This window comes from Aquarana catesbeiana, linkage group LG01 (genome assembly GCF_042186555.1).
Source record: "Aquarana catesbeiana isolate 2022-GZ linkage group LG01, ASM4218655v1, whole genome shotgun sequence".
Classification (NCBI taxonomy): domain Eukaryota; kingdom Metazoa; phylum Chordata; class Amphibia; order Anura; family Ranidae; genus Aquarana; species Aquarana catesbeiana.
In genome coordinates this window covers 792,692,896-792,719,664 of record NC_133324.1, presented here as the reverse complement: position 1 = coordinate 792,719,664, position 26,769 = coordinate 792,692,896, and the positions used below count along the sequence as shown (strand labels likewise).

General features: G+C 42.3%; 1 protein-coding gene across 1 annotated transcript in view; it reads right to left on the bottom strand.

Annotated features, from left to right (window-relative positions):
* Positions 1–17,146: 17,146 nt before the first annotated feature.
* Positions 17,147–26,769, bottom strand: part of WWC2 (WW and C2 domain containing 2) — a 203,050-nt gene continuing 193,427 nt past the window's right edge. The window contains exon 22 of the mRNA XM_073606900.1: positions 17,147–25,229. Coding sequence (XP_073463001.1) covers positions 25,163–25,229 — 67 coding nt within the window. The 3' untranslated portion in view covers positions 17,147–25,162. The remainder of the gene's footprint in view (positions 25,230–26,769) is intronic.

Genomic DNA, 26,769 nt, shown 5'->3' with positions numbered 1-26,769 from the left:
AACTTCACCAGCCGATACTGAGCTGATTACATGTTAAAGAGTCTAGGTCATAGGCTCTTTACCGTGTTTGGAGATGCAGTGTGTCCAAGCGACACACACGGCACCACCGATCACCGTGTTGCACGCCCCTGGGGGCACGCACAAGCGGCTTGTTCTGAAGGAGGTCATATGACGTCCAGTCAAAACAATTAAACCACTGCCCGCCCTTCATTTTGCTATAGGCCGGGCAAGAAGTGGTTAAGGTACCTTCCACCCCAATATCTCCTCAACTTGGGACATCGCCACATAAGGTGGATAAGGGATCCTGAAGAATGACCACATCTATTACAACACAGGTTTTCTCTCACTCCAATTATATTTAAAAATGTAGGAATTCTATACACCCTATGTAAAATTTATACTAGAGTCAATCAATGAGAAGGAGAGAGAGAAACCCATTGCACAGACTGTAAAATATCTTTCCAAATGTCATCTGAATACTGCCTATCCCTACTTTCACACCTATGCGCTTTTTGGTGCATTGTTCAGTTTGCAGAAACACACTACAGTCCATCTGACATGGTTTCCTATTATACACGTTCACAACTATGCGTTTTTCAGCCGATGCATTTTTGGAAATGGTCTGGGATTTTTTTCCTCAACAGATTGTGTTTTGCTCGTAATATTCAGTTGAGTCACACCAGAAACTTAAGTGTTGCATTTTGATGTGTTTTTTTTATGCATTTAGCGTTTTTTTCCTTTAAAACAATGTATATAGCTGGTTTCTAAGGAGCAGACCGGGAATCCGGCCGACGCATCCCTTAACAACCGATGAGTCATCAGGAATCCCCACTGACAGCCGAATGTAAAAAAAATAAATAATTGCCGGCGAAAGAATTTGTGAAAAAAACAGCATGGGGTCCCCTCCAATCCATACCTGACCCTTATCGGAGCATGCAGCCCGGCAGGTCAGGAAAGGGAGAGGACGAGTGAGCGCCCCCCTCCTGAACCATACCGGGCCGCATGCCCTCAACATGGGGGGTTGCATTGGGGCAAGGGGGCCTCTGTCCCCATCTCGCCCCAAAGGACCTTGTGCCCATGTTGATGGGGACAAGGGTCTCTTCTCCACAACTCTGGGCTGTGGGGGTCTGTGGTCAGGGGCTTATGCAAAATCGTGAAGCCCCCTTTAACAAGGGGGCCCCCAGATCCTGCCCCCCCCATGTGAATGAGTATATGGGGTACATTGTACCCCTACTCATTCACCAAAAAAAGTGTCACATAGAAAAAAAAAAAACACAAACACAGTTTTTGACAATTCCTTTATTAAAAATCAAAAAATATTGTTCCCCAGTGTAGAGCCGTTGTCAATTACGCCATCCGCTGAACCCCCCAAAAAAATAGGATTTTTAAAAACAGCTTACCTATAAAATCTTTTTCTTTCGATGGACATCACGGGACACAGAGCCACAGTAATTACTGATGGGTTATATAGGTATCACTGGTGATTGGACACTGGCACACACTAACCAGGAAGTTCAACCCCCTATATAATCCCTCCCCTTGCAGGGATACCTCAGTTTTGTAGCCAAGCAATATAGGGTATTAGAAGAGGGGCGGGACCTCTGTGTCCCATGATGTCCATTGAAAGAAAAGGATTTTACAGGTAAGCTGTTTTAAAAAATCCTATTTGCTTTCTCGAACATCACGGGACACAGAGCCACAGTAATTACTGATGGGATGTCCCAGAGCAATGCTATCTGAGGGGAGGGGGAACCACAACCAAGTAGGGTGCAATCAGACCTGAGGACCCTGTACCGCTGCCTGCAGCACACTACGCCCAAAGGCGATATGCTCATGCCTTCTCACATGCACCTGAATCTGGTGAATGTATGAACTGAAGACCAGGTTGCGGCCTTGCAGATCTGAGCCATCGAGGCCCGGTGATGCACGGCCCAAGAAGCACCAATAGCCCTTGTGGAATGTGCCCTGATCTGAAACAGAGGAATCCTCTGTTTCAAACCGTAAGCTTGAATGATCAATTGTCGAATCCATTTAGAAATGGTTTAGATGAAAATCTGAAACCACCTTCGGTAAAAAACTAGGATGAGGGCGCAGTACCACTCTATCCTTGTGTACAAGCAAATAAGGCTCTTTACAGGAAAGAGCGGCTAATTTCGATACTCTTCTAGCAGAAGAGATGGCTACCAGAAAAATTAACTTCCTTGTCAGCAAGACCAAAGGAATCTGACATATTGGTTCAAAAGGCTGTTTCTGTAACACAGACAGAACCAAGTTCAAGTCCCAGGGGTTTAGGGGCGCTTTAACTGGAGGATTAAGGCGCGTCACACCCTGCATAAAGTTTCGGACCAAAGAATGCAAAGCAAGTGGCCGTTGAAAAAATACTGATAAGGCCGAGACCTGGCCCTTGATGGTACTCAAGGCCAGCTTCATCTCTAACCCCAATTGTAGAAAATCAAGAATTCTACCGATCAAATACTTTCTGGGGTGCCAACCCCTGGATTCACACCAGGATATATAAGCTCTCCAGACTCTATGATAAATCATTCTGGAAGCTGGCTTCCTTGCATTGATCAAGGTAGATATCACAGGGCCTGAAAACCCACGACTCTTCAGAATGTGGGTTTCAATAGCCAAACCATCAAATTTAGCGTTTGTAAAGCAGGATGGAACACTGGACCCTGAGATAACAGGTCTGGTCGTACTGGTAGCGTCCACGGGGAACCCACCGTCATCCTTACTATTTCCGCATACCATGTCCTTCTGGGCCAACAGAAGTACCAACTTCCTTTCCAGCCGGATCCTGCGAAGGAGTCGTGGCAGTAGCAGAATAGGTGGGAATGCATAAATCAGTGAGAACCGATGCCACGGAATCACCAGCGCATCCGTCCCGCATGCAAGAGGATCTTTTGTCCTTGCCACAAATCTGTCTATCTTTTTGTTGAATCGGGATGCAAAGAGATCTACATCTGGAACCCCCCATCTTTGGCATATGGCCCAAAAGACTTCGGGATACAGAGACCATTCCCCTGGAAGTAACTGCTGGCGACTTAGATAGTCCGCCTGCCAGTTCTCTATCCCTGGGATGAAAACTGCCGATATGCATGGAACATGCATCTCTGCCCAGACTAAGATCTGGTTCACCTCCTTTTGAGCAGCTCGGCTCCGGGTGCCTCCCTGATGATTGACATAAGCCACTGCTGTGGCATTGTCGGACTGGATCCTGACCGGGCAACCCTGTAGCCTGATAGTCCAGGCTTTTAGGGCTAGGTATACCGCCCGGATCTCCAGAATGTTGATGGGTAAGGTCCTCTCGGTCTTGGACCATAGCCCCTGGATTGCAGACTGTTCCAGAACTGCTCCCCAACCTGACAGACTGGCATCTGTTGTTACCACCGTCCAGGTGACCGGCAGAAAGGATTTCCCCTTCTGCAGGTTTTCGGGTATGAGCCCCCAATTGAGGCTCTGACGCACCACATGCGATAGGTGCATCGGAAAGTCTAATGCCTGAACCTTCTTGTTCCAGGCCGACAGAATACTGTGTTGCAGCATTCTTGAATGAAACTGAGCATAGGGAACTGCTTCGAATGAAGACACCATCTTCCCTAGTAGTCTCATACAAAGACGGACAGAAGGACCCTTCTTGGTCCTGACTGCCAGAATCAGCTCTCTTAAAGCAGTGATCTTTGCCTTAGGTAGAAATATTTTCTCCTGGCTTGTATCTATGATCAGACCTAAATACTCCAGTCTTCTTACTGGTTTTAGGAAAGATTTTTCTAGGTTGAGGATCCAACCCAGGTGTTCCAGATACCTGACTGTGGTCCTCAAATTTCCGTTCAAGGAGACTACCGACCGGTCTATCAGGAGCAGGTCGTCTAGGTATGCTATGACAGCTATACCCTGAGCCCTTAATCTGGCCAGAGGAGGAGCCAAGACGTTTGTGAACACTCGAGGTGCAGAGGCTATCCCAAAAGGCAGAGCCACAAACTGGAAATGGCGCCCTCCTATCTCGAAGCGCAGAAACTTCTGATGAGCAGGAAAAATGGGCACACTGCAGATATGCATCTCTGATGTCCATTGATGCCAGAAATTCTCCTCCCTGCAGGGTGGAGATTACTGTCCGAATTGATTCCATGCAGAAGGATTGAATCCTTAGGAATCGGTTCAGATCCCTTAAATCCAGAATGGGCCTGACATCCCCATTTGGTTTTTGGACCGTATAAAGGTTGGAATAGAAGCCCAATCCTTGATCCTTTGCGGGAACTACCACAATGACCTCCTGCAACAAAAGTTGCTCTAACGCTAGAAGGAGCGACTGCTTCTTCTCTGGATCTCTGGGGACACTTGACCTGAGGAAACGGGGAGAAGGGAACTCCTGAAACTCCAGCTTGTACCCTAAGGTTACCGTGGAGATTACCCATCTGTCCTGGAAGTCCTCCTGCCAGAGCCCTGAGAACTGTCGCAGTCTTCCCCCCACTCGAGTGAGCGGGGGCGCCCCCTCATGCAGAGGTCTTAGTGTTTTGCCTAGTAGGCTTCTTCCCCCAGGACTTCTTTTGTCCCTGGGGTTGACACTTGTCTCTGGACCCAGATGGAGGAGGCCGTCGAGACCGCATGGAGGCTGAAGCCCCCGGCGCTGAGGAACAAGTCTGTTTGAAAGAGGGATGCTTACTCTTCTTCTTAACAGGTAAGAGAGTGCTTTTCCTGCAAGAGATTCTCTTGATATAGTTATCCAAGTCTTCTCCAAACAACCTTTCACCACAAAATGGAAACCCAGCCAGGAGGTTCTTACATGGTGCTTCGGCTGACCAATTCTTCAATCATAGGATTCTACGTATATGCACCAACCCCAGTGAAAGACGGGAGGTTTGCACGATAGAATCTCTAATGGCGTCAACAACAAAGCATAAGGCCGCTGGAAGGTTAGCTAACCCCTGGGCCTGCTGTTCAGGTAAAACTTTGATGACCTGTTTAACATGGTCTCTTAAGTATTGACAGACTCCAATCGCTGCTACTGCAGGTTGAGCCACGTGAACCTGCCAAGGAGAAAACATCCTTCAATAGGGATTCCATCTTTTTATCTACAGGATCCCTGAGCATCTGAGCATTGTCTACAGGACAAGTCAGACTATTATTTACAGAGGAAATGGCAGCATCAATGGCCGGTATTCCCCACATTATAAACTTTTCTTCCATAGGATAAAGTGTAGAAAACTTTTTCGGCGGAAAAAAATGTTTATCTGGGTGATCCCACTCAGCATAAAGGAGCTTTTCAAGCAAATTATGAACAGGAAAAGCCTGTGCTGTTTGAGGAGGTTTCAGTGACCCTAAAGAAGAAGAGGGTTCTTTAACTGATTCAGATATGGGCAACTTAAATGTGGAGCGGACCAGTCCAGTAAGGATCTGCACTAAGACTTTCTCCTCTTGGGAAGTCGCAGAAGGTCCCTCTCCACCTGATTCCTCCAAAGAGGAATCATCCGTCCCATCCCGATCCTCTGAAAGGGATTCCTCTCCTTTATCCCAGGGCTCCTCTTCCCGAGGGTCTTGGGGAACAGAGGAAGGCCTAGTGCGTTTTCTTCCACCAAGTGAAGACGTAATCACGGCCATTATTCTTTCCTCTAAACCATTAATCGTTGAGGAAAAAACCTCCTGTGTAATATATACAGGGGCTGAAGTGCCAGAAGCAGGTATAGCCCCTGACCCCGATGGCTCTCCCTGGCTAGCCGTCCCTGGCCCCTCAGGGGGGGAGGATGCTGCAGACAGGGGGCCCTCAGAACCTGAACGAGATCCCCTAGTGTCTCTGGTTCTTGGGGTGTTTGAACCTCTTCTACCCATAGTGCAAAGCAACAAGGTGGAGGTATCAAAAAATGAACACCGACTGCTGAGCGATGTAGTCTGGCCAAAAGCCTTGCTACCCAATGCTCAGTCTGGTGTTACTTTAGTAAATGCTGCCTAGGAGAATGCCTGTGTCCCACGTTACATGCGACCGTCAGCTCTGTGTCCCTCCAGAAGGCTTAGTGCACCTGTAATTAGTGCCTTTAATAGCCTGCAGCCGGTCCTGTGGGCGTCTGAGCACACTGTGCTAACGCACCCCCCCCTTTGTTTTTGAAAAAACGAGCGCTTCCCGCGCTAGCCGACCCTTCTAAATCAAACATGGAGGAGGCTGGGGAGGGGGAGGAGGGATAGAGGCTGGTAATGATGGGCCTGCCTGTGTAATGGCGGCATCCGCGACGGCTGTGAAAATGCGGTGTCTAACCGCCTTACAGATCACCTGCGGCCTCCCCCTAGTCTGGGGGGAGATATTCCTGAGGAGAGCCCCCCATCCCATCTTACGTGAGCCGGCCGGAGGAGCTTGTACAGCGTTGAACACTTGAGACAGACATCAACATGAAAAGGTATGTGCTCTTGGCAGCCCCCGGTGGCCACAATAGGCATAGCATTCATTTACCTTAAAGGAGAAACCTACTAGAATAAAAAAATTCTGTGGAATCTCCCTTACCTTATCCAGCCGCAGGGTTCTGTTGTACAGACCCAATCTTCGCCTCTCACGGTGGGCTCCGTTTGAAAAAAACGTCAGAGACTGGGGCCCCCTACGAATAGGGGGATCCACAGTTCTGGCCCTGTAAAGCACCCGGCTAGAAAAAAACATTTTCTAATATGCGGGGTCCAGCTCTCTAAAAAGAGAAGCGTTACAGGTAAGACCTCGTTTCTTCGGACACGAGGCCCGGGTACCATCCAATTCGGCCTAGAAAAGACACTTTGGAATGGATCCGGTTCGCCTGGCCTGCACCAGTATAGGATATAGGATAATCCCTTTGGAGCTCAGCACAGGACATCTTTACACGTCTATCACCTAAGACACTGGCGTGTCTTAGGTGATAGACGTGTAAACGTGTGCTCTGCCCCAAAGCACCCTGCCCTTATGTTGAGGGCATGCCCCTGATGTGGTTCAGGAGCTCTCTCGTCCCCTCCCTTTCCAGGCCTGCCAGGCTGCATGCTTGGATAAGAATCTGAGCCCCACACCTATCACACTCTCAGTACTAGTATATCCCATAATAGGGGCAGGGGCCCTATTATGGGATATACTGTGAGAGATACCCTAAGGCGGGGCTCAAAATATCAACTGAACTACTAGCCAGGCCTTGAGCGTTACTCGCCACCAGTTGCCCCACCCAAAGCTTACCCTACCTCGCCCCTAAACACGCCCTTGTAAATTATCTCATGAAATTACACGGTTAAATGTTTTATGCAGAATTAAGTTACAAAAATAAATATTAACAACAATATTAACATAAAGCATATCAGTACCCATCAGTGAAGCCTCATCAGTGCAGCATATTATTACCCATCAGTGCAGGGTATTAGTGCCCATCTGAGCAGCTTATCAGTTCTGCCTCATCAGTGCAGCCTCATCAATGCATCCTATCAGTGCTCATCAATGCAGCCCATCAGTGCAGCCTTATCAGTGCCCATCAGTACAGCCCCATTAGTGCCCATCAATGCATCCTATCAGTGCTCATCAATGCAGCCCATCAGTATTCATCAATGCAGCCTATCAATGCAGCCTCATCAGTGCTTATCAGTGCCCATCAATGTATCCTATCAGTGCTCAATGCAGCCCATCAGTGCAGCGTTATCACTGCCCATAAATGTACCCTATCAGTGGCCATCAGTACAGCCTCATCAGTGCTCATCAATGCAGCCTATCAGTGCCCATCAGTGCAGCGTCATCAGTGCCCATAAGTTCAGCCCCATCAGTGTGCCAATCTATGCAGCCTATCAGTGCCCATCAGTGCAGCCTATCAGTGCCCAAAATTGCAGCCTCATCAGTGCCCATCAATGCAGCAGGGATCACAGGGAGGTATTGGGAGAATTGTCAGCCGAATCACACAGAGCGGGGATCTCCCTCTGAAACAATTGGAGATGAAACGCCGGCTGCTGTCATACAAAGTCCCACCCTCCTGGACTGGCATTGGACCAGTGTGCTGTCTATCAAAGGAGCTGGCCCAGGAGGCAGGACTTTGACAGCGGCCGGCGTTTCATATCCAAGCTGTGTCACAGCAGGAGATCCCCACTCTGTTAGAAGGAGAGCCGGCCGGATCACAGTCTCCTGGCTGATTGCTTCTGGCAGAAGCGGTGCAGCCTTTTTTTTACAGGGTGTCAGAGCAGCCCGGGGGCAGGAAGGCAATTTCTTCTGGACTGCTCTGATGTCCTGTAAAAAAAAGGCTGCACCGCTTCTGCCAAAAGCGATCAGCCAGGAAACTGTCGGCCCAGTCCGCCCCTGCTCCACAATCCCCTCAGCTAATTTGCACTCCCCAAATGCGAGCAGGCCAATAGAAATTTTGAGGACTTCCCCCAAGGTCTATACTGAGACCCCCCCTATTGTGGGATATGCTGACTAAGAGTGAGAGAGACCCCCTTATATGGGATATATACTAAGAGACCCCTATTATGGGATATACTGAGAGTAGCCCTATAATATCCAGAAAAAACACATTTTCCAAATGTTATAAATTGAGTTGCAGTTCAGTGAGTAAAATTAGTATTTGATCCCCAAGCAAAACATGACTTAGGACTTGGTGGAGAAACACTTGTTGGCAAGCACAGAGGTAAGATGTTTCTTGTAGTTGGTGGCCAGATCTGCACCATCTCAGGAGGGATTTTGGTCCACTCTTCTTACAGATCTTCTCTAAATCCTTATGGTTTCTAGGCTGTCACTTGGCAACTCGAAGTTTCCGCAACCTCCATATATTTTCTATAGGATTAAGGTCTGGAGACTGGCTAGGCCACTTCATGACTTTAATGTGCTTCTTCTTGAGCCACTCCTTTGTTACCTTGGAGGTATGTTTTGGGTTACTGTAATGCTGAAAGACCCATCCTCAGTGTTCTGGCTGAGGGAAGAAGGTTCTCATCCAAGATTGGCCCCATCCATCGGCCCCTCAATGCGGCAAAGTCAGCCTGTACCTTTAGCAGAGAAACAGCAACAAAGCATAATGATTCCACCTCCATGCTCTACTGTAGGGATGGTGTTGTTAGGGTCATAGTCAGCATTTGTCTTCCTCCAAACACGACTACCGGGGGGGGGGGGGGGGGGGGGGGGACATGGCTGGCGACAGACCAGGCCACTGAGCTCACTGCTGCTCTGCTGTCTTCTGGCTCAGCAGTGCAATCGCGCCAGGGGAAGATCCCCAGCAGGGAGCAAATTGGGTAGCTCAATGGTATAGTATAAGGATTGTTAAGCTCACTGTTGTAGTATAAGGATTCTTTATTTAAAAAAAAAAACTACACTATGAGAGCCATATCTCTCCTTTGTGATATATCCTTGGGATCTTACTGAATACTTGCTGGAAATTGGGATTGGAAATTCCTGGATAGGAGATCGTATTGGACATCCTGGTCCGGAGGATCGGCTGGAGGAGCCTTTAAAGGGATACAATGCCAGGCTATCGGCGAATCAGCTGGAGGACCTACCAAGGGACATCAAAGGTTTGGTTATCCATAGATGCCATTTACCCCTGCAGGGTTGAGTGGGGACCCTTATGGGGGAGCACAAAAGTCACCTGATCTGCTGAGCACTTTGCTCACTTTGGAAATCCCTGGTAACTTTTACAGCAACTTTGCACATTACATGTGTGGGACTATTATGTTATTTACTATTTTTTGCCAACGCACTTATTCAATTTCTGATGAACTATTGGTTTCTATATATATGTATAATTTTGTGGGTTCTGTTACCCATATTCACGTTCTATTTATATTTATTTCTGAGTTATTTATGGTGTTGCCTCTCACAGATGGGAATCATTTATACTTTGGACATTTTGGATTAATTTTTTAATCTATGTTTTAAGCAGAGGCTTTGGTGTGTGTAATATTGCACTTTATTTATTAAGACATCTTATTCACTGTGGTATATGTGAGTCTAATTATCACTATCATCACGAATAGAGCACAATAGTTTTTGGATGACACATTATTGTTAATTTTAGAGAGTGGCATATCCCTCTCAAATATAGGGTAGCGCCACTCACCCCATTTTTTCCATTACTTATATTTTAGCCCCCTAGGGGAGTCTATTAGGGGTGGCTGCACACCCTTGTTTTGGTCCTAAGCGCGGAGCCTCGCTTTTGAATCAGTAGGTTTAGTAACGCTTTGTTTCTAGTTGGTGCGTCTACCATCTGACCCATGAAATTGTCCTGCAAGACATTTAGGAACTGGCGAGCCTTAGATGAATGCGTGGTTCCTTCTGCCCAGTCTATGTCTGGATAATTAAAACCCCTCATTATGACAACACTTCCCATCCTTGCTGCTAATCCAAATTGTGATAGGAGGTCCGTCTCCCCTCCTCCCTCAGGTTAGGGGGCCTATAGCATACTCCCAGTATTATTTTCCCCTTAGTTTTATCCCTTTTGAGCTCTACCCATAAGGATTCCATTTCCTCCCTAGCTCCTTTAGTGATGTCATCTCTCACATTCACTTGTACATTATTCTTGATATACAGGCATACCCCTCCCCCTTTTTTACCTTCTCTATCCCTGCAATAAAGGTAATACCCTTGAATGGTTGCCAGCCAATCATGAGAGCTGTTGAACCAAGTCTCTGAAATTCCCACAAAATCTAAATCCTCCTCGTACAACAGTATCTCTAGTTCTCCCATATTGTCCGCCAGGCTCCTGGCATTAGTGAACATGCCACATAGTTTAGACTGGTCTCATACTGTTCTCTTATTGGGTGTTCTGAGATTGCAAATAGGACTTGTTACTATACTTACCTAAGGTTTATGTGCTTTAGTCAACCTACCACTAATGCCCCCAATACTACCCTTTGGAATATGTTCCGCGCTGACTATCTCTACCTCTGGACCCTCCCCCCAAATGTGAAATTTAAGTTTATGTCCCTGAATTGTTTTCTACTTGTGGAGGCTTTGGAGGGATCCTGGTGCTCATGCACGTGTTCTCTGCCATGTAACAGTTGTTCAATTTGTTGCTCTTGTGAACCCCCAGACTAAGACCCTTGAGTCAAAATGCGTAGGGGTACCCACGATTTTTTGGGATAAAGAGCTTTTCCTTGTATGAAGAAAGTCCTATCATCCTGTGCAAATTTAGCATTTACTGTTGCATGTATTTTATTAGTGTCTTAAGATTGTATTTAATAAAATTATATTTGTACTGTATTTTTAAATATTTGTCATAGTGATGCCTTTCCAAAAGTCCCTTCCATAAACCTCCTTTCAGTATCTACTTACCAGGATGTGGCACCATCATGTCTACCAAACTGGGCATTCAGATAAGAATTTTCAAGCAAAGGAGTGGGCTATTTAGATTAGTGCATGTATTTATGGTAGATAGGAATTTGGTAAACAGTTTGTTTAGGGTGTGTTGCATACTAGAATGTCTATAAGGTGATACAACTAGTGTTTGTTGCAGCTACTGAGGCAAATTTATTATTATTAATATACAGGATTTATATAGTGCCAACAGTTTACGCTGCGCTTTACATATAAGGGTAGACAATACAATTACAATACAATTTAATACAGTAGGAATCAGAGAGCAATTGTCAGGGCTGGCTCAGCCCTTCCTTCTCTGAGCTGGCTGCTCAGCTGTCGGCTTATTGCCAGCTCTCATCTCTGTCCACAGCTAATCAGCTGTTGTGGATCTGCTAGTCAGTCCCACCTACTTAAAGATCTCCAGCTCACTTAATTCCTGCCTTCGCCTTGGTCACATCATAAGAAACCATCTCCTGCATTCCTGTTTAAAGACTGGCTTTGCTGACATCCCTTCTGGCTCATCCTGCTTGCTGTTCCTCTACTTGGATCCCTCACTTCTGGCCTGGCTGATTAACAGATCTGGTTACTGAACTCTGGCTTGGCTGATTACCCGATCTGGTTACTGGACTCTGGCTATGCTTTGACTACGCTTACTCTATTTACCTTTTTATTTTTATTAATAAACAAATGTGATTTTACTGTACTTCTGTCTCGGTCTGGTTCATGGTTTCTGACAGCGATGCTCCTGAGAGCTTATATACAGTGGGAAAAATAATTATTTGATCCCCTGCAAATTTTGTGAATCTGCCCACTTACAAAGAAATGATGGGTCTATAATTGTTATCATAGGTGTATTTTAAATGATACAGACAAAATATCAACCAAAAATCCAGAAAAAACTCATGATACAAATGTCATAAATTGAGTTGCAGTTCAGTTCAAAGTATTTGATCCCCAAGCAAAATATGACATCGTACTTGGTGGAGAAACCCTTGTTGGCAAACACAGAGGTAAGATGATTCTTGTAGTTCGTTACCGTGTTTGCACACATGTCAGGAGGTATTTTGGTCCACTCTTTACAGATTCTCTCTAAATCCTTAAGGTTTCTTGGCTTTTGCTTGGCTACTGAAAGTTTCAGCTCCCTCCATTCATTTTCTATAGGATTAAGGTCTGGAGACTGGCTAGGCCACTCCATGACCTTAATGTGCTTCTTCTTGAGCAACTCTTTTGTTACTTTGGTATGTTTTGGGTCATTGTCATGATGGTAAACCCATCTTCAGTGTTCTGGCTGAGGGAAGAAGGTTCTCATCCAAGAATTTACAACACATGGTTCCTGTCCATTGGCCCCTCAATGTGGCAAAGTCAGCCTGTACCTTTAGTAGAGAAACAGCCCCAAAGCATAATGTGTCCACCTCTGAGCTTAAATGTAGGGATGGTGTTCTTAGGGTCATAGTCAGCATTTTTCTTCCTCCAAACACGGCAAATCGAGTTAATGCCAAAGAGCTCAATTTTGGTCTCATCTGACCACAGCACTTTATATCAATCGTTCTCTGAATCATTTAGCTGTTCACTGGCAAACTTCAGATGGGCCTGTACAAGTGCCCTCTTGAGGAGGGGGAACTTGTGGGCGTTGCAGGCTTTCAATCCATGGCAGCGTATTGTGTTACCAATGGTTTGTTTGGTGACTGTGGTCCCAACTGTCTTGAAATAATTCACAAGCTCCTCTGTGTAGTTGTGGGCTGATCCCTCACTTTTCTCGTGATCATCCTTACCCCATGAGGTGAAATCTTGCATGGAGCTCCCGGCCGAGGGTGATTGATCGTTATTTTGTATATCTTCCATTTGCGAATAATCGCTCCAACAGTTTTCTTCTCACCAAGCTTCTTGCTGATGGTCTTGTAGCCAATTTCAGCCTTGTGCAGGTCTACAATCTTGTCCCTGATGTTCTTTAACAGCTCTTTGGTCTTGCCCATGATCGTGAGGTTTGAATGGAAGAAAGATTCTGTAGACAGGTGTCTTTTATACACATAACGAGTTGTTAGGAGCACCTTAATAAATTGACAGGGCTAATCTGTGTACCACATGAGCACATACTGTAGCCAGTCTGTGGGAGCCAGAATTATTGGTTGGTAGGGGATCAAATGTTTGTTTTACTCACTGAATTGCAACTCAATTTATAACATTTGTGTTTTCTTCTGGATTCTTGTTGATATTCTGTCTCTATCATTTAAAATACACCTATAAAAAAAAACAATAAAATAGTGACAGGTGTTCTACTTCCTCTCCATGCTTTTTATAGTATGTCAGCATGCTAAGCTGTGATGACTAGGTACAGGCCAGGTACAAGGTTTTGTATACTTTATATAATATGATAATACCCTCCCATTCCACACCGAACATCAAGTAGTCACTTTTTTAAAGGATAAATTCACCTTTGTAAAAAAAATAAATGCACATCTTTTTACAAGTAAAAAAATGTGCGTTTATAAAAAAAAATGTGTTAGGAACCTGCAGAGCATTACACCCATGATCAGCCGATCCAGGGTGCAATCTCAGGCTCCTGCAGCCCGCCAGTGTAGCTGTCTGCCTGTACCTAATGCGGGCAGGCAGTTTCTGAATGACAGGAAGCATCAATGAACTGCCTAGAGCACTCATCCATCAGCGCCCGGGTAGTTCTTTACTACACGTTGTCAGTCGCAATGGATGACTGTAGTTGTAGCTCCCCCATTCACAGAACTTTAAATTGTGACAGCGGGTGTGGGAAGAAGATCCCTGGCTTTCTGTCACAACAGGGACTTGGGGGGGGGGGGTGCAGGGGCTGCTGCATCAGTATCATGTTACACCCTGGATAAGGGTGTAACATGTTAGGAAAGGTAAACGTATTCTTTGAACATTACAGGACTCGGGTACATTTGGTTATTCTCCTGCTTTCAGAGGATTGGACACTAGCAAAACAAGGCTGTAAGAGCAGTCCTGTATAACCCCCCTCCCAGCCTGCCTCTGTTTTTTCAGTGTTCTTTTTTCAAGATTTCATTTTTCTTTTATCTTCTTCCCTTCTTTCTTTATTTAACCACTTCAATACCAGGCACTTAGACACCTTCCTGTCCAGGCCAATTTTCAGCTTTCAGCGCTGTCGCATTTTGAATGACAGTTGCACGGTCATGCAACACTGTACCCAAAATTTTTTTTATCATTTTGTTCCCACAAATAGAGCTTTCTTTTGGTAGTTTGATCACCTCTGTGGTTTTTATTTTTTGCACAAAAAAATAAAAAATGACCGAAAATTTTGAAAAAAAACAAGTTTTTCTTTGTTTCTCTTAAAAATTTTTGTAAATAAGTACGTTTTCTTCTTCAATAACTGGCACTGATATGGCTGCATTGACGGGCACCGATGAGGTGGCACTGATGAGGTGGCACTGATGGGCACTCATAGGTGGCATTGATGGGTACTTATGGGTGGCACTGATAGGTGGGCACTCACAGGTAGCACCGATGGGTGGCCATGATTGGTGGCACTGATGACACTAATGGGTGGCATTGCTGAGCATCACTGATATAATGGTGCCAGTCAGTGCCCATTTGTGGGCACTGATTGGCACAGATCTGGCATAATTTGCACATGTGGATGGCCATGAGATACACACCTGGCCATCCACATGTTGCCCCCTTCCCTGGTGGTCCTGGCGGCTTCCCTGGTGGTCTAGTGTGGGCACTTGAGGAGGGCTGAGCTGATAAACAATCAGCGCAGACCCCCCCTGTCAGGAGAGCGGTCAATCTGTCAGTCGCGAGTGAGGAAAAGCCGGTCAATGGCTTTTCCTATTAACATCGTGATCAGCCGTGATTGGACATGGCTGATCACGTGGTAAAGAGCCTCTGCCGGAGGCTCTTTACCAAAATCGGTGGAGCGGTGTGTCGGACTGACACACCGCTCCACCGATCGCCGCAATGCGCACCCCCACGAGCGCACAGCAGCATGTTATCCTGCTGGACGTCATATAGCGCCCAGTCAGGATAACTGAACGACCTCCCGGCTGTCAATCTGCTATAGGCTGGCGGGAAGTGGTTAAAGAAGACAATGGTACCAGAGTTAAGCCCCGTACACACAGGCCGGATGTCGGGAGACATCAGTCGGTTAACAAAAAACGGCCGACATTAGGCCTGTGTGTATGCCACCCTATCTGACAGATGCCGGCCGTTTTGCCAGCTTCTGTCAGATGAGCATGCTGGAAAACCAGAAACTGACCGACTTTGTAGAGTAAGCACAGTGGCTCCAACCGGAGCTGACAGTTTTTTTTTGGGTTGAATGAAAAAAACCTCATAGCGTGTACCAGGCTTTAGTACCCCAAGTAAGGACATAATCAGCAATAGAAACCTGATGGATAGTCCAACCCTTCTACATTCTGTCCAAAACTAAAAGAAAAGTTTTGACTTCACATACACTTCAAGAACACGTGTGATCATTCTCTGGCGTCTGCAATAAGTGATTTAAGGACTACAAACATAGCTGAAACAATGGGACAGACAGTGTTGTTTGCAGACAAGAATAAAATACACAGTGAATTAACCAAAATATTAAAGCTGAGGGAAAAAAAAAAAAATCTTCCCTATAGCATTAGTGACCTAACCTCTAATGAAATATACCCCCATAGAGGGGGGAGGAGGGGGCAGCCGGGAGTTTGCTCACTGCAGTTTTACAGAAGACTCTTACAACCATCTCAGCACTGTACCATAAGATAAGCTCCAGGAAGAGGACATGGTATCCCTGCAGATAAGATTTCTACAGGACCCAGCTGCCTGCACAGCATGGGACATACAGTACTTCATTACTTGAAAGTTAGTTTAAAAATATGCAGATTTTTGTAACTAAACTTCAGAGACGTTATCGGTGAGCTTTAACTGAATCCAATTGAAAAGATGGTACTTGTGGTCTGAAAACATTGGTGGTCAAAACCTCATTTCTACTTTAGTGTGCAGGAATTTTCAAATACACAGAAACATGGAACACCATCTGGAGAAACACTATTCAAAATGTTCATTGAGATTTTCATATTGGAAGATGCATGGGCTTATTCATTAAGAAAAAGGTAACAACCAGAATTAATCATTTAGCTGATTACTGGTCACTAGGAGTTACTGCTCTTTCCAATTACTCACTGAACAAGCCCATAGGTGCCTATATGACCCTGTACTATAGAGAGTGTATACATATTTTCATACTCAAGACTTGCTGAGAGGATGCCAAAATCAATGTTGAATGGAGCCGAGAGCCACATTATAACTTAAAGTAAAACTATAGGCAAAACTTTTATTATTTTTTTATTTTGGATAGAGTAAAGGAGGGTTAAAACCTGTCAGATTTAGTTTCGCCATCTGTGTCCCATTTCAGAGATTTCCCTTCACTTCCTGTCCAATAGCCAACAAGGAAGTGAGAGGAAATGCTTGCAAACTAAGAGAATGCCCTGGGGTCCCCAGAAATAGTGTCCCCATTGGAAGATTTCCCCTCTATTACTTTGCTGGGGGCAACTAAAAATGTGGGATTTTCTTTTACTTTAACTTTCAATGATAACGGTAAACAGGACAAATAGAGAGGGGAACAGACAACAACAAAAACTGACAGGTGTTCTAAAACATCTCCACTCTATCCAAAAATGATATAATAAATAGAAAAAAAGTTTTGCCTTTAGGTATACTTTAATCTCTGTGATTAAGCACTTTCTGGGGTGAAACGCACTGGAGTGGGAGGTGGACAGGCAAGACTTTATATTGTGAAACCTTGACATAATATATTAAAGCTGGTTTTCCAGCCTGTTCATTTCTACTTAATATACATAAAATATGTTTAAAATTAGACAAAAACCAGCAAGAAAAAACATGGCAACAACATTTTTGTTAAAAAAAAACATTTTATGCAAATCACTGAGACACATGGAAAGTGCAGAGAAATCGTTAATCTATGTGATGGTAGCGTTTCCATTGTATTACTGACAGGGAACATAATGAGGAACATAAACACATTCACAATTTATCCTGATTACATATTTTAGTTCAGTTCTGAGCATTTCATATTTATAAAGAAATTAATGTTAAACAGAAAAAAAAAAAAAAAAAACATTTGACTTCACCAGCATGCTTAAACTTTGTTCATTTGGCTAAGTATATTTCTGACATGTGGCTTTAATACTTTGATTTTGATATACTTATGCACAGAAGCATAGCAAAAATAGCTAAAAATGAATACTAAATATATTTTACCAAGTAAATATTTTCATACTATTATAATTATGAAAAAGTATACATAAAGAAGACTTGTGACCCACTAATTGTGTAACTAGACGATCCAACAAGAGCTGGAATATTACTTATGGGTCTAAAGCCTCTCTGTCTCCCACAGTTGACAATCATACTCCAGCTGCCAATATTTAAATGCAACTTATAAAATTAATTGGATACATAAGGTCTGTAGATCATCTTGGATTTGTAGCTTTATAACAGCTAGTGGCTTGTAGTTGTCTGTAGTAGCTTAAAAGTATCACACAGTGAACAAATTTTATGTCTGTGAGTATTAAAGTGTACCTGTCACCACATGGTGGTGGCAGTTATTCTCTATATTATGGACACTGTTACTTGCTAATTTTCTAGGTGTTAGTAACATAATTGTAGTAAAGGACATGTTATGCTTCATGTCACAGTTGAGAAAAATGAAAGGCTAAATGCTGTAGCTCAGAAATGACTATTATGATCTACTGATGACAGGAACTCTTTGGAATCACAAGCCTGTATAATAGAGGTTATGTTTTATGTATTTATTCTCTTTTGCAATATTCCTTCAGCATAAATATGCTTTATACTGAAAAAAACAGTGCAATATTCTATCCTAATCCATGCAACCTAGCTCCATTGTGGCATCTACAGAAAAGCTGAGGGCTTTGCAAAAATCTCAAATAATGTATTTACCAATGTATTTTCCTATTGCCTATTACCAGTAAGCTTATTCATTGTTTACTCCCACCGATGCCAGGGAACTTTCTACTCCCACTGGCCACCCTAATATTTGAAGGGCAGTAAACTGGCCCTTTGTTTCGAATGTTTGGAGACCCCTGGTGTAGAAAAATTATATATCAGATGAAAAAAATTGAATGTCTCCATGACACCAATGCAGCAGTTCTCCACTACATGTTGACTTCATTTAATATATCAGTGTACTGGATGATTTAGGTGGTGTACATATGGATAATAATAGTTGTTTTATTGATTTTTATCAAAGCTGCCATTGGCTTCTTCATATAAAATAATCCTGGCTTATAGTCTAATTCACCTGAGCATTAAGCAAAGTTAACAGGCTGAGGCTTTATCTTGGAGGAACAAAAGCCACTGGTTGGGATAATCCAACAACCCAATTTATAGCTCACATCTAAAAGGTGCCATAGGTATATTTCCACTACCACACCTTCACTACATGGCACTGCATTCTTTGTCTTGGCCAATGGCCCATAAAATGACTCTTGGCTCAAGAATGTGGTGAGCCTATTATTCAGCTAATACCTGCAAACAATGGATCTTGGTTGCACTTGATAAATACTGGCCAGGCTTACAAACTCACTATGTAATACTTCATGCTCAATGTAAAAATAAGTAACAGCTCAAAGAATAGAATAAGCTGTAAATGATTTTAACTTCATTTATGAACAGAAGTAAAATGACCAGAACTGAACTACAACAGAACATAACATAAATAAGACAGTAAATAAATAAGTGGAAAGAGTAACTCATTAAAAAGATACAAACAGCTCTAAACATCAGTCTACATTTTACAAAAATCAAGCTGACAAAAAAAAAAACACAGGCAACCTTCATTAAACCTTAACATTAAGCCTTGCTGATGCCAAAAGTTCTATGGTGCATGGTATTGCTATACCCTTGGCATGGCAAGGTTAAATAACTTCATATTTATGCCCCCTCCCCTCCCCCAATCTTTGACCTTACAAGCACATATATGACATTTCTAGTAGTCCTATAAGCAGATACAGTTTAGAGCTGGAGTAGGAACCTTTTGACCCTTCAGTCAAAATTAGCTGAAGAGCTCAAGGTGTATCTGCCTCAGTAAATAGCAGTATTCACTCTTGAACCAGCTCAATGGAACAGAATATTGTTTATGCTAATACTTGATTGTCTTTAGACAGACACTTGAATCCATGTGCACAGTTCACTTGTCAGCACCGTGCCTTTCACTAGTGTTCTGCTAATATTTTGGTTGTACATATTTCACATCTGCGCAGTGGAATTGGCTACCAATAAAGAGAAACAGGTGGACACATCCCATTACAATTAAGGCTGCCTCCACAGTGACAGCAATTGTTCTGAGGCATAACGCAATAAAATAGGATGTGAAGATGGATATTGCTTTAGCTAACAAATTGGCTACTCCCATTATTTAGATGAAAGGTTAAAAGCTGAACTCCAAACTCTTATAAAAGCTCTGAAAGCAGATTTTTTTTTTTACTTGTTATAGGTATCTAATCCTCTATACAGCAGCACTTTAAATGTGCTGAAAAGAAACATGCTGATAGGAAGAGAAAGCAGAGTGAGGAGTGTGATGAACTTATCAGCCTGCTTCTGCTCCATCGCTGTTTAATCAACTGGCTGGTAGTGGAGAAGGGAAACCCACTGTATTTCTTAAAAGAGAAGTATGGGAATTGAAAAAAACATACATACTCACCTAGATTAAAACAGCACTGGTCCAATCAGTCCCCCACTGCCTTAAAGACCAAAAACTGGGCGATCACAGACCGCTAGCCGCTTAGTTTGCAGTCTACAGTGAGCAGAGAGCCGGTGACTATCAGTCACCGGCTTTCTGCTCTGCCCCTCCAGCGCTCACTAGAGTTCCGGGCTGTGGAGGGGCGGAGGCGGCTTGCTTAGTCACCCAGCAGCGTGCTGAGAGGCTGAGCCACCTACTGGTCCGGGAATCTGAGTGGTTCCTGACAAAGTTGGGATAGATCCAGTGCCTGGACCAGCTAAGTAATGTCAGCCGACAGCTGACTTTAGCCCGCTGTTGGATGAAAACGGGTCACAGGAATTCAGAACGAAGTGACCCACAGGTGAGATAGGGCCAAAAGAGCTTTGACCCTACTTCTCCTTTAACTGTAAGTGGTTAACTTCCTGACTGTGCTTTGTAAATCGTAGGACAGGATTTGCCTGGAGTTCAGCTTTAGGAAAAAATAAATCAGCAATTGAGCTGAACTATAATGCAAGAGTAAAACCTAAATTAAATTAATCGTATATTTTTATCCAAATAAAGGCGTATTATGTGGCATTTTCTGATTCTAGGTTTGCATTACTGTGGATAGATTTCAGTTATTTCCTGATAAAAAACATTTACCATCCTTCATTCAGAAACAATGGAATTTATAGTTTTTTTGTTTTACATTTTTCCCTTGTTTGTATACTGTATGCTTGGTAATGTGCTGGTTCAAAATGCAACCAAAAAAGCTTAATGATATTTAACCAGATGCAACCAGAAATTATTAAATTAGAAAAAAAATCATCATAAGAATATCAGAATAAAAATGAAAAATATTTGAATATACTCAGGATGCTATTGGAAAATACCTCAGCTACCAGTTGGTACTTAGTTATGTGGTTATGATCAGTATCTTATTTATACCAGAGTTACAACATAGAAAATTGCAATTCTATCAACAAATGCTTAAATTAACAAACACTGATTAGCAGGTTATCAAAAAAGAACCTGTCAGGATAGAAATATGGAAGCTGTTTCTGGGCGAGCCACTGACCTAGAAGAAATGTGTATATATCAGGTGTCAAAACAAATTCTATGCATAGGACTAAAGAAGCAAGCTTAAAAATGACAGTTCCAGAATTTGTACCTTTGCTCTCATATTTCCGGCCTGACAGGTTGCTTTTAATAGTACAATTTAAGAATCAGAACACCAGGCAAAATGTTTTGTCAGGTTGTTCATTGGAAGCCTAATGTGATTTTTCATTTTGGAGGATTTTACGATACAGCAAAAAATAATGTTGGTTTGAATCAACAAGTAACCAATAAAAAAGGTTTAGTGGGGCACTTTATAGCGGATTTATAATGGGTGCTATTCATTTCTATACACAGCTGCTTACAGCATCATTCATAAAAATAAAAGTGGACTGCTTGTTAACCCTCCATACAGCAACACTGCTCTCCACTCACTATGATTCTGGTAGTAAAACAGCCATTACAGGTCACCCATCCCAATAAAACAGCACAGTTACCAGTGCTATATTAATGGAATATGTAGGCAAAATAATGAAAATCTGTATTTGTTTGTGCATATATATTTAAGTGAAGTCATATAAAGCTTTAAAAGGGACATTATAATCAAAATCGAGAAATACACATTTAATTTTTCTAGATAATATTGCTGCATTTTTCTTTTATTTGAAAGTCCATTTAAAAACAGTTTAAGGCAAGGACACTGTGCTACGCAGTGAAGGCTAGAACGGCAGCCAATATAGGGCTTCCACAGGAAGTACAGCAAACAGTAGAAAGGAAATAAATAAAATGTGAAAAATATGCATGGATTAAAAAATACTGGTTTTTAACGTCTAATAAAAATTGAAAGTGATGATGGTGTTCCATTCATTGTTTATTCCATGGTGAAAAAAGACCCAACAGCTCAAAGCTGTTAGAAGATGCCTTTCAATGAACATGGACCTTTCTGTACAGCACTCCCAAAGGATCCAATAACTTCTTGCTATACTAAGACAGTAATACCTTCTGGTATTCCCTAAACCCCCAAATAAAAAGTGTACAAGCAATTTTTTCAAGAAAAATATATTTTCTCACAGTTATACTTATCTGCAAAAATGGTCTGGGCAGTTTCCCAGCTCACTTTTATCACGAAGGTGGTAATATTGCAGGAAAATCTATTTAGCAAAAGAATTTGTGAGAATATATGGCAGAACAAAAAGAAAACACTTACTATATATTTTTAAACCAAGGTACTGCAACCGGAAGTGTGCGAAAAAGGGTTGGCAAGAAGCTGAGGGGAGCTCTTATTATGCCAAGACCTATTAGTGAATACTTGGAATCCTTTGTGTGTAAATTATTAAAATAAATATGAGTATGTTTTAGATCAACTGATGTGCAGTGTCATTTTGCCACTAATATTTGATAGTGTGCTGACTGTAAATCAAGCAAACTTAGCTGGAAAAAAATATTTAAAAAAATTAGAATACAGGTCAAAAAGGAAAACGTGAATGGGCATTTTTGTATTTGAGAACCTGGAACTATAACGCAAGTAATTACCACAATTACGTATACCATGCACAATGTTGGCTCTAATTCTTTTTAATCCTGACAAGCATTTTCCTCTAGGTTGTAAACCTACACAATTCACATATCAGTTTGGCAAGCTAACTTGCCAGGGAAATTTTATACACTTTATCTGCATGGGAACTGGCAAGAACATCATGTATGCGAAAATCCAAAGCCTTTGGATAGGAAAGGGGGCAAGCTGTTATTACTTCACTAAGTGAATGACAGTCCTGTTTAAGGAATTTCTTTAGAAACCCAAAATGAACTCGTCTGTGGTATGCAACAAGGAGCTTTCAGAAAGTGATCTTAGAACCATCCTAGTATATAGAACTGGTCCATTGTTGGATCCAAAAGAGAGTGCCAAGCAAAAAGTTCTAAAAGTTTACACCAAGTTTTCTTCAGCATCATATTTAGAGGCTTGCTCACACCAGCGGCCATGTGTTATGCTGTGATAACACACACCTGCTAGTGTGCTTTGTAAATGTAAAGTGCAATTCATTGTTACAATGCATCACACTGCTTAACTTTTTTACTCTTACTGAAATGTCACAAATAGACATTCCCTTTACCTCTACGTACCACAGCCCATTGCGTGATGCAGCGGAATGTAGCGAGGTGCGTTGAGCTACGTAAAAATGCAGGCATGCTGCATTTTTATGCAGCGCAAATCAACACAGATGTATGGTATGCACATGGCACAAAGAAAACAATTATTTAGGTGCCCTTGCATTAAGCCTGTTGACTGCAAATCTAAGGCCAGCCTTACATGGTTCGAAGGTCTGGTTCGAATGCTTGTATGGGCAGGCTGAATGTACCCAAGTTGATCAAATGATTAACCAACCTGTCAGATTTTACATGCGATTATCGTTAGCGGTTTTTATAGTCCCTAGCAATAATCACTGTTTTCTCCCAATGGGGACGACTTCCCCCACCAGGACAATACAATGGCTGCACGAGGGAGGGGCTTTCCATTTGGCATTTTAGTGTTTGGTGGTGGTGTTTATGTATATTACATTTATTAAATACTGAGTACTGTTTTATTCAATATTTTGATTTAAGAAAGATTTTTGTATATTGTTTTTGTACATGGTTCTCTGAGTAACCATTTAAGCAAGATTTAAATTGTAATCTATGACTCAACAGCTGTTGAAGGTCCAGCATTTCTTGGTGGAACAGGGAAAAGATGATTTGCTGAAGGGCAGACGTTCATTGACATGTTTAAATATTATATTACTGGAAGTACATTCAAGGGATAATTGCTTATAGACCAACACCAACCTTCACAGCTTGTTCACACCAGCGGCTATGCAGTCAGCATGCTGGGAGGAATAGCGCCCACGTGCCAATTCCAGGATACTGCATGTTTTTTTTGTTGGAACTTTATTGAAATGTCATAAGTAAGATTTAATTAATTTCTTTAGGCCGCAGTGTGCAGAAAGAAGTTTTTTTTTTATCAGTGCCTACCTACTTGGTGTGAATGACCTTCAAAGACAATATTGTAAAGCAAGGCATAAAAACATAAAAAATTGTAAATATTCATAATTCCCTGCCTTATACTTCTATAGGCTTTGAAGTGCCCACTGTGCTCAGTGGTAAGTGCTGCATGTGCAAAATGTAGACACATGAAATGCTGGATCTATGTGCGTACTTGGTACACATCAGCCAACACTGTCCACTCAAAACCCTTCCGAAGTCTATACAGACATAATAGAACAAGCCAGGAAAGAAATACTGAGTTTTTGATTACAGTGACAAATGTAGTAGAACATATGGGGGGGGGGGGGGGGGTTACATGACTTTAAAAAGTATTTTGATACTCTTTTTGAGAATAGGTGTATGCAGATATGTATCCTGGTACCCAAAATAAATTTAAGGCATCATGCTTTCTCATAAATGTTAATGTAGCAAACTTGCCAGCTTACTGTGTGGCTTTCTAATAAAGTAACTTTATTCTCCGTTACTGTAACTCTGACCAAGCTTATAACTGAGTGATCAGCTGTACAGCCGTGACGACATACAACCTCCCATAATTCTGTTTTTGTACATGGTGAATACCAACGGTAGCAACGGCACCCTCTAGGGGTCATTGAAGCACCTGGTTCATGAGGCAGCCTTGAAGTTTTGGAAAATTATGTTGACTCCCAAAAAAGTCTATGGTGCAAAAGTCAATTTCTTGGCTTGTCAGCCATTTTCACAGTCAGCTTACATGAATTATTAAACCAGTCCATTGGAAAAAAAAAGTGATTGAGCACAGTGCAGCCCAACAGGAATACATACTGTCACCGTCTCTTTGCTCCAACTTAACAAAACATTATGAATACGTGTGTGCGACACATACAAACTGTACAAAATTACCATCAGTGTACCAAATTACTCTACTTTGGTTTTTCTCTTTTTTTGTGTTTTTTTTGGTGTTTTATATCTCCCTCTAGTCATTAATTCAGCACAAGATATATTACAAATTAAAGGCTAAATGTAAAAAAATACTCTGTTTTAGGATAAAAGCAAGAGCTATGCTACAAAAAACAGTTCATCTAAAAAGATGGGCGATTGGAAAAATACAGCTGTGAAATAAAAAAATAATAAAATTATACATCATCAGCAGAGAGAGAAGGGATGCTGATCTTGGCTCTGGTGAAATAAGCAATCTTCTCCCTGCAAGAAAAAAAAGCAACATGAGTCTGTAGTTCTAATCTGTTTTTAGTACATACAGAGAAATGCTCAGATCAATTCGCGCCTGCAAATAAGTAATTATTTGTATATTCAAACAGCCAACCTAAAGACAAAGGACACTGAACAGTGTGGCGCCAGCTTCCCTTCATGATTCTCAGAAGATTGCTAATAACAGGAGAAAACAGCCTGCTATAATGTACTTAGTGTAGCTTGGCTCACAGAGAAAACTATATAATGAGATATTACTCCTTCTAAGAAAAATACATGTTATGGAGAACTAGAGAGCTATTCTTTCAGTGTCATACAAAGACACAGCGTTGTGCTTCCGTCTTCATCGGGAACACTAGGGGTGATGTCCCACTGAAGCCGTTTTCTTCTATAAACAAGAGCAAAGTGACTTACAGAGCTTGGTTCCTCAGTTTTATTTAAGAAAGGTCACCATTTGCCTATGATATAATGGACTAATAAACAAAAATAATAGAAACACGGCAGAAGTACACATAATTTGACTAAAACTGGGATTTTATGTAGTAGATTTTATGTAGTGTAGTGTAGTGTTATTTTTTTCCTAGATTATCATCTATTTTAGGCTGAGAACAGGCAGATGTTATTAATGGACAGGAAGTATGCTAATTGTGATTTTGCTTTTTGATAACCACCTTATCCCAAAAGCTAATTAACCTTTAGAAAGGATTGACATACATAACAGCTGAACCAATGTACGTGTAGTCTTTTTTTCATCTTTAAACGCTGGCGGACTTCCCACATAATAAAATGCACATTTGCCAGCACTTTTTGTTCCCTCCCATGAAAAACAATAACGGGTAAATAGAATTGGCACTGCTAATGTGTAATTGTGTAAACAATTTTAAATTATGTAAACAATATTAAAGTGGAATGCACCGCGACCCGGACTTCCTGATTTTGTACACACGCCTGTATCTGTCTGGATTCCTGTAAGTTTTATTCTTTTCTGCGCAATAGAGCATTTCGTTTTAACACTATGGGTATCAATATTGTTTTTTCATGAGCACGCTGGGGTGAAGGAAAACAAGGAGGCTGCCGTGAGGATCCTCTATTTACAGTCATTTGGTACTATAAAAGCTGGTTGCCCTTCAATGGGTAGCGTCATCTGGTGAGTGCTGCACATAAGGGGGGCACGAGAGTGACACAAAGAATTTGCTTGGATCTATGCACGGTTTCTGTAGCACTTTTTCACTTCCGGATATATGGAATTTTCATGGACTTTACTTATATTTATGTACTTTAATTATGTTACTTTAGGAAAATTTTAATGAGTTAGTGCACTTTGCACATGGTATTTGCACTTGCACTTAGCACTTTGTCTAAGGTGTTGCAAATTTTCAAAGTTGTTTATGTTTTTTGTTTACCACTTTAATATTGTTTACATAATTTAATATTGTTTATACAATTACACATTAGCAGTGCCAATTCCATTTTCCCATTATTGTTTTTCATTGTGGCCATTCACAAATTGGTGGTGCTTGGGAAATGTGAAGGG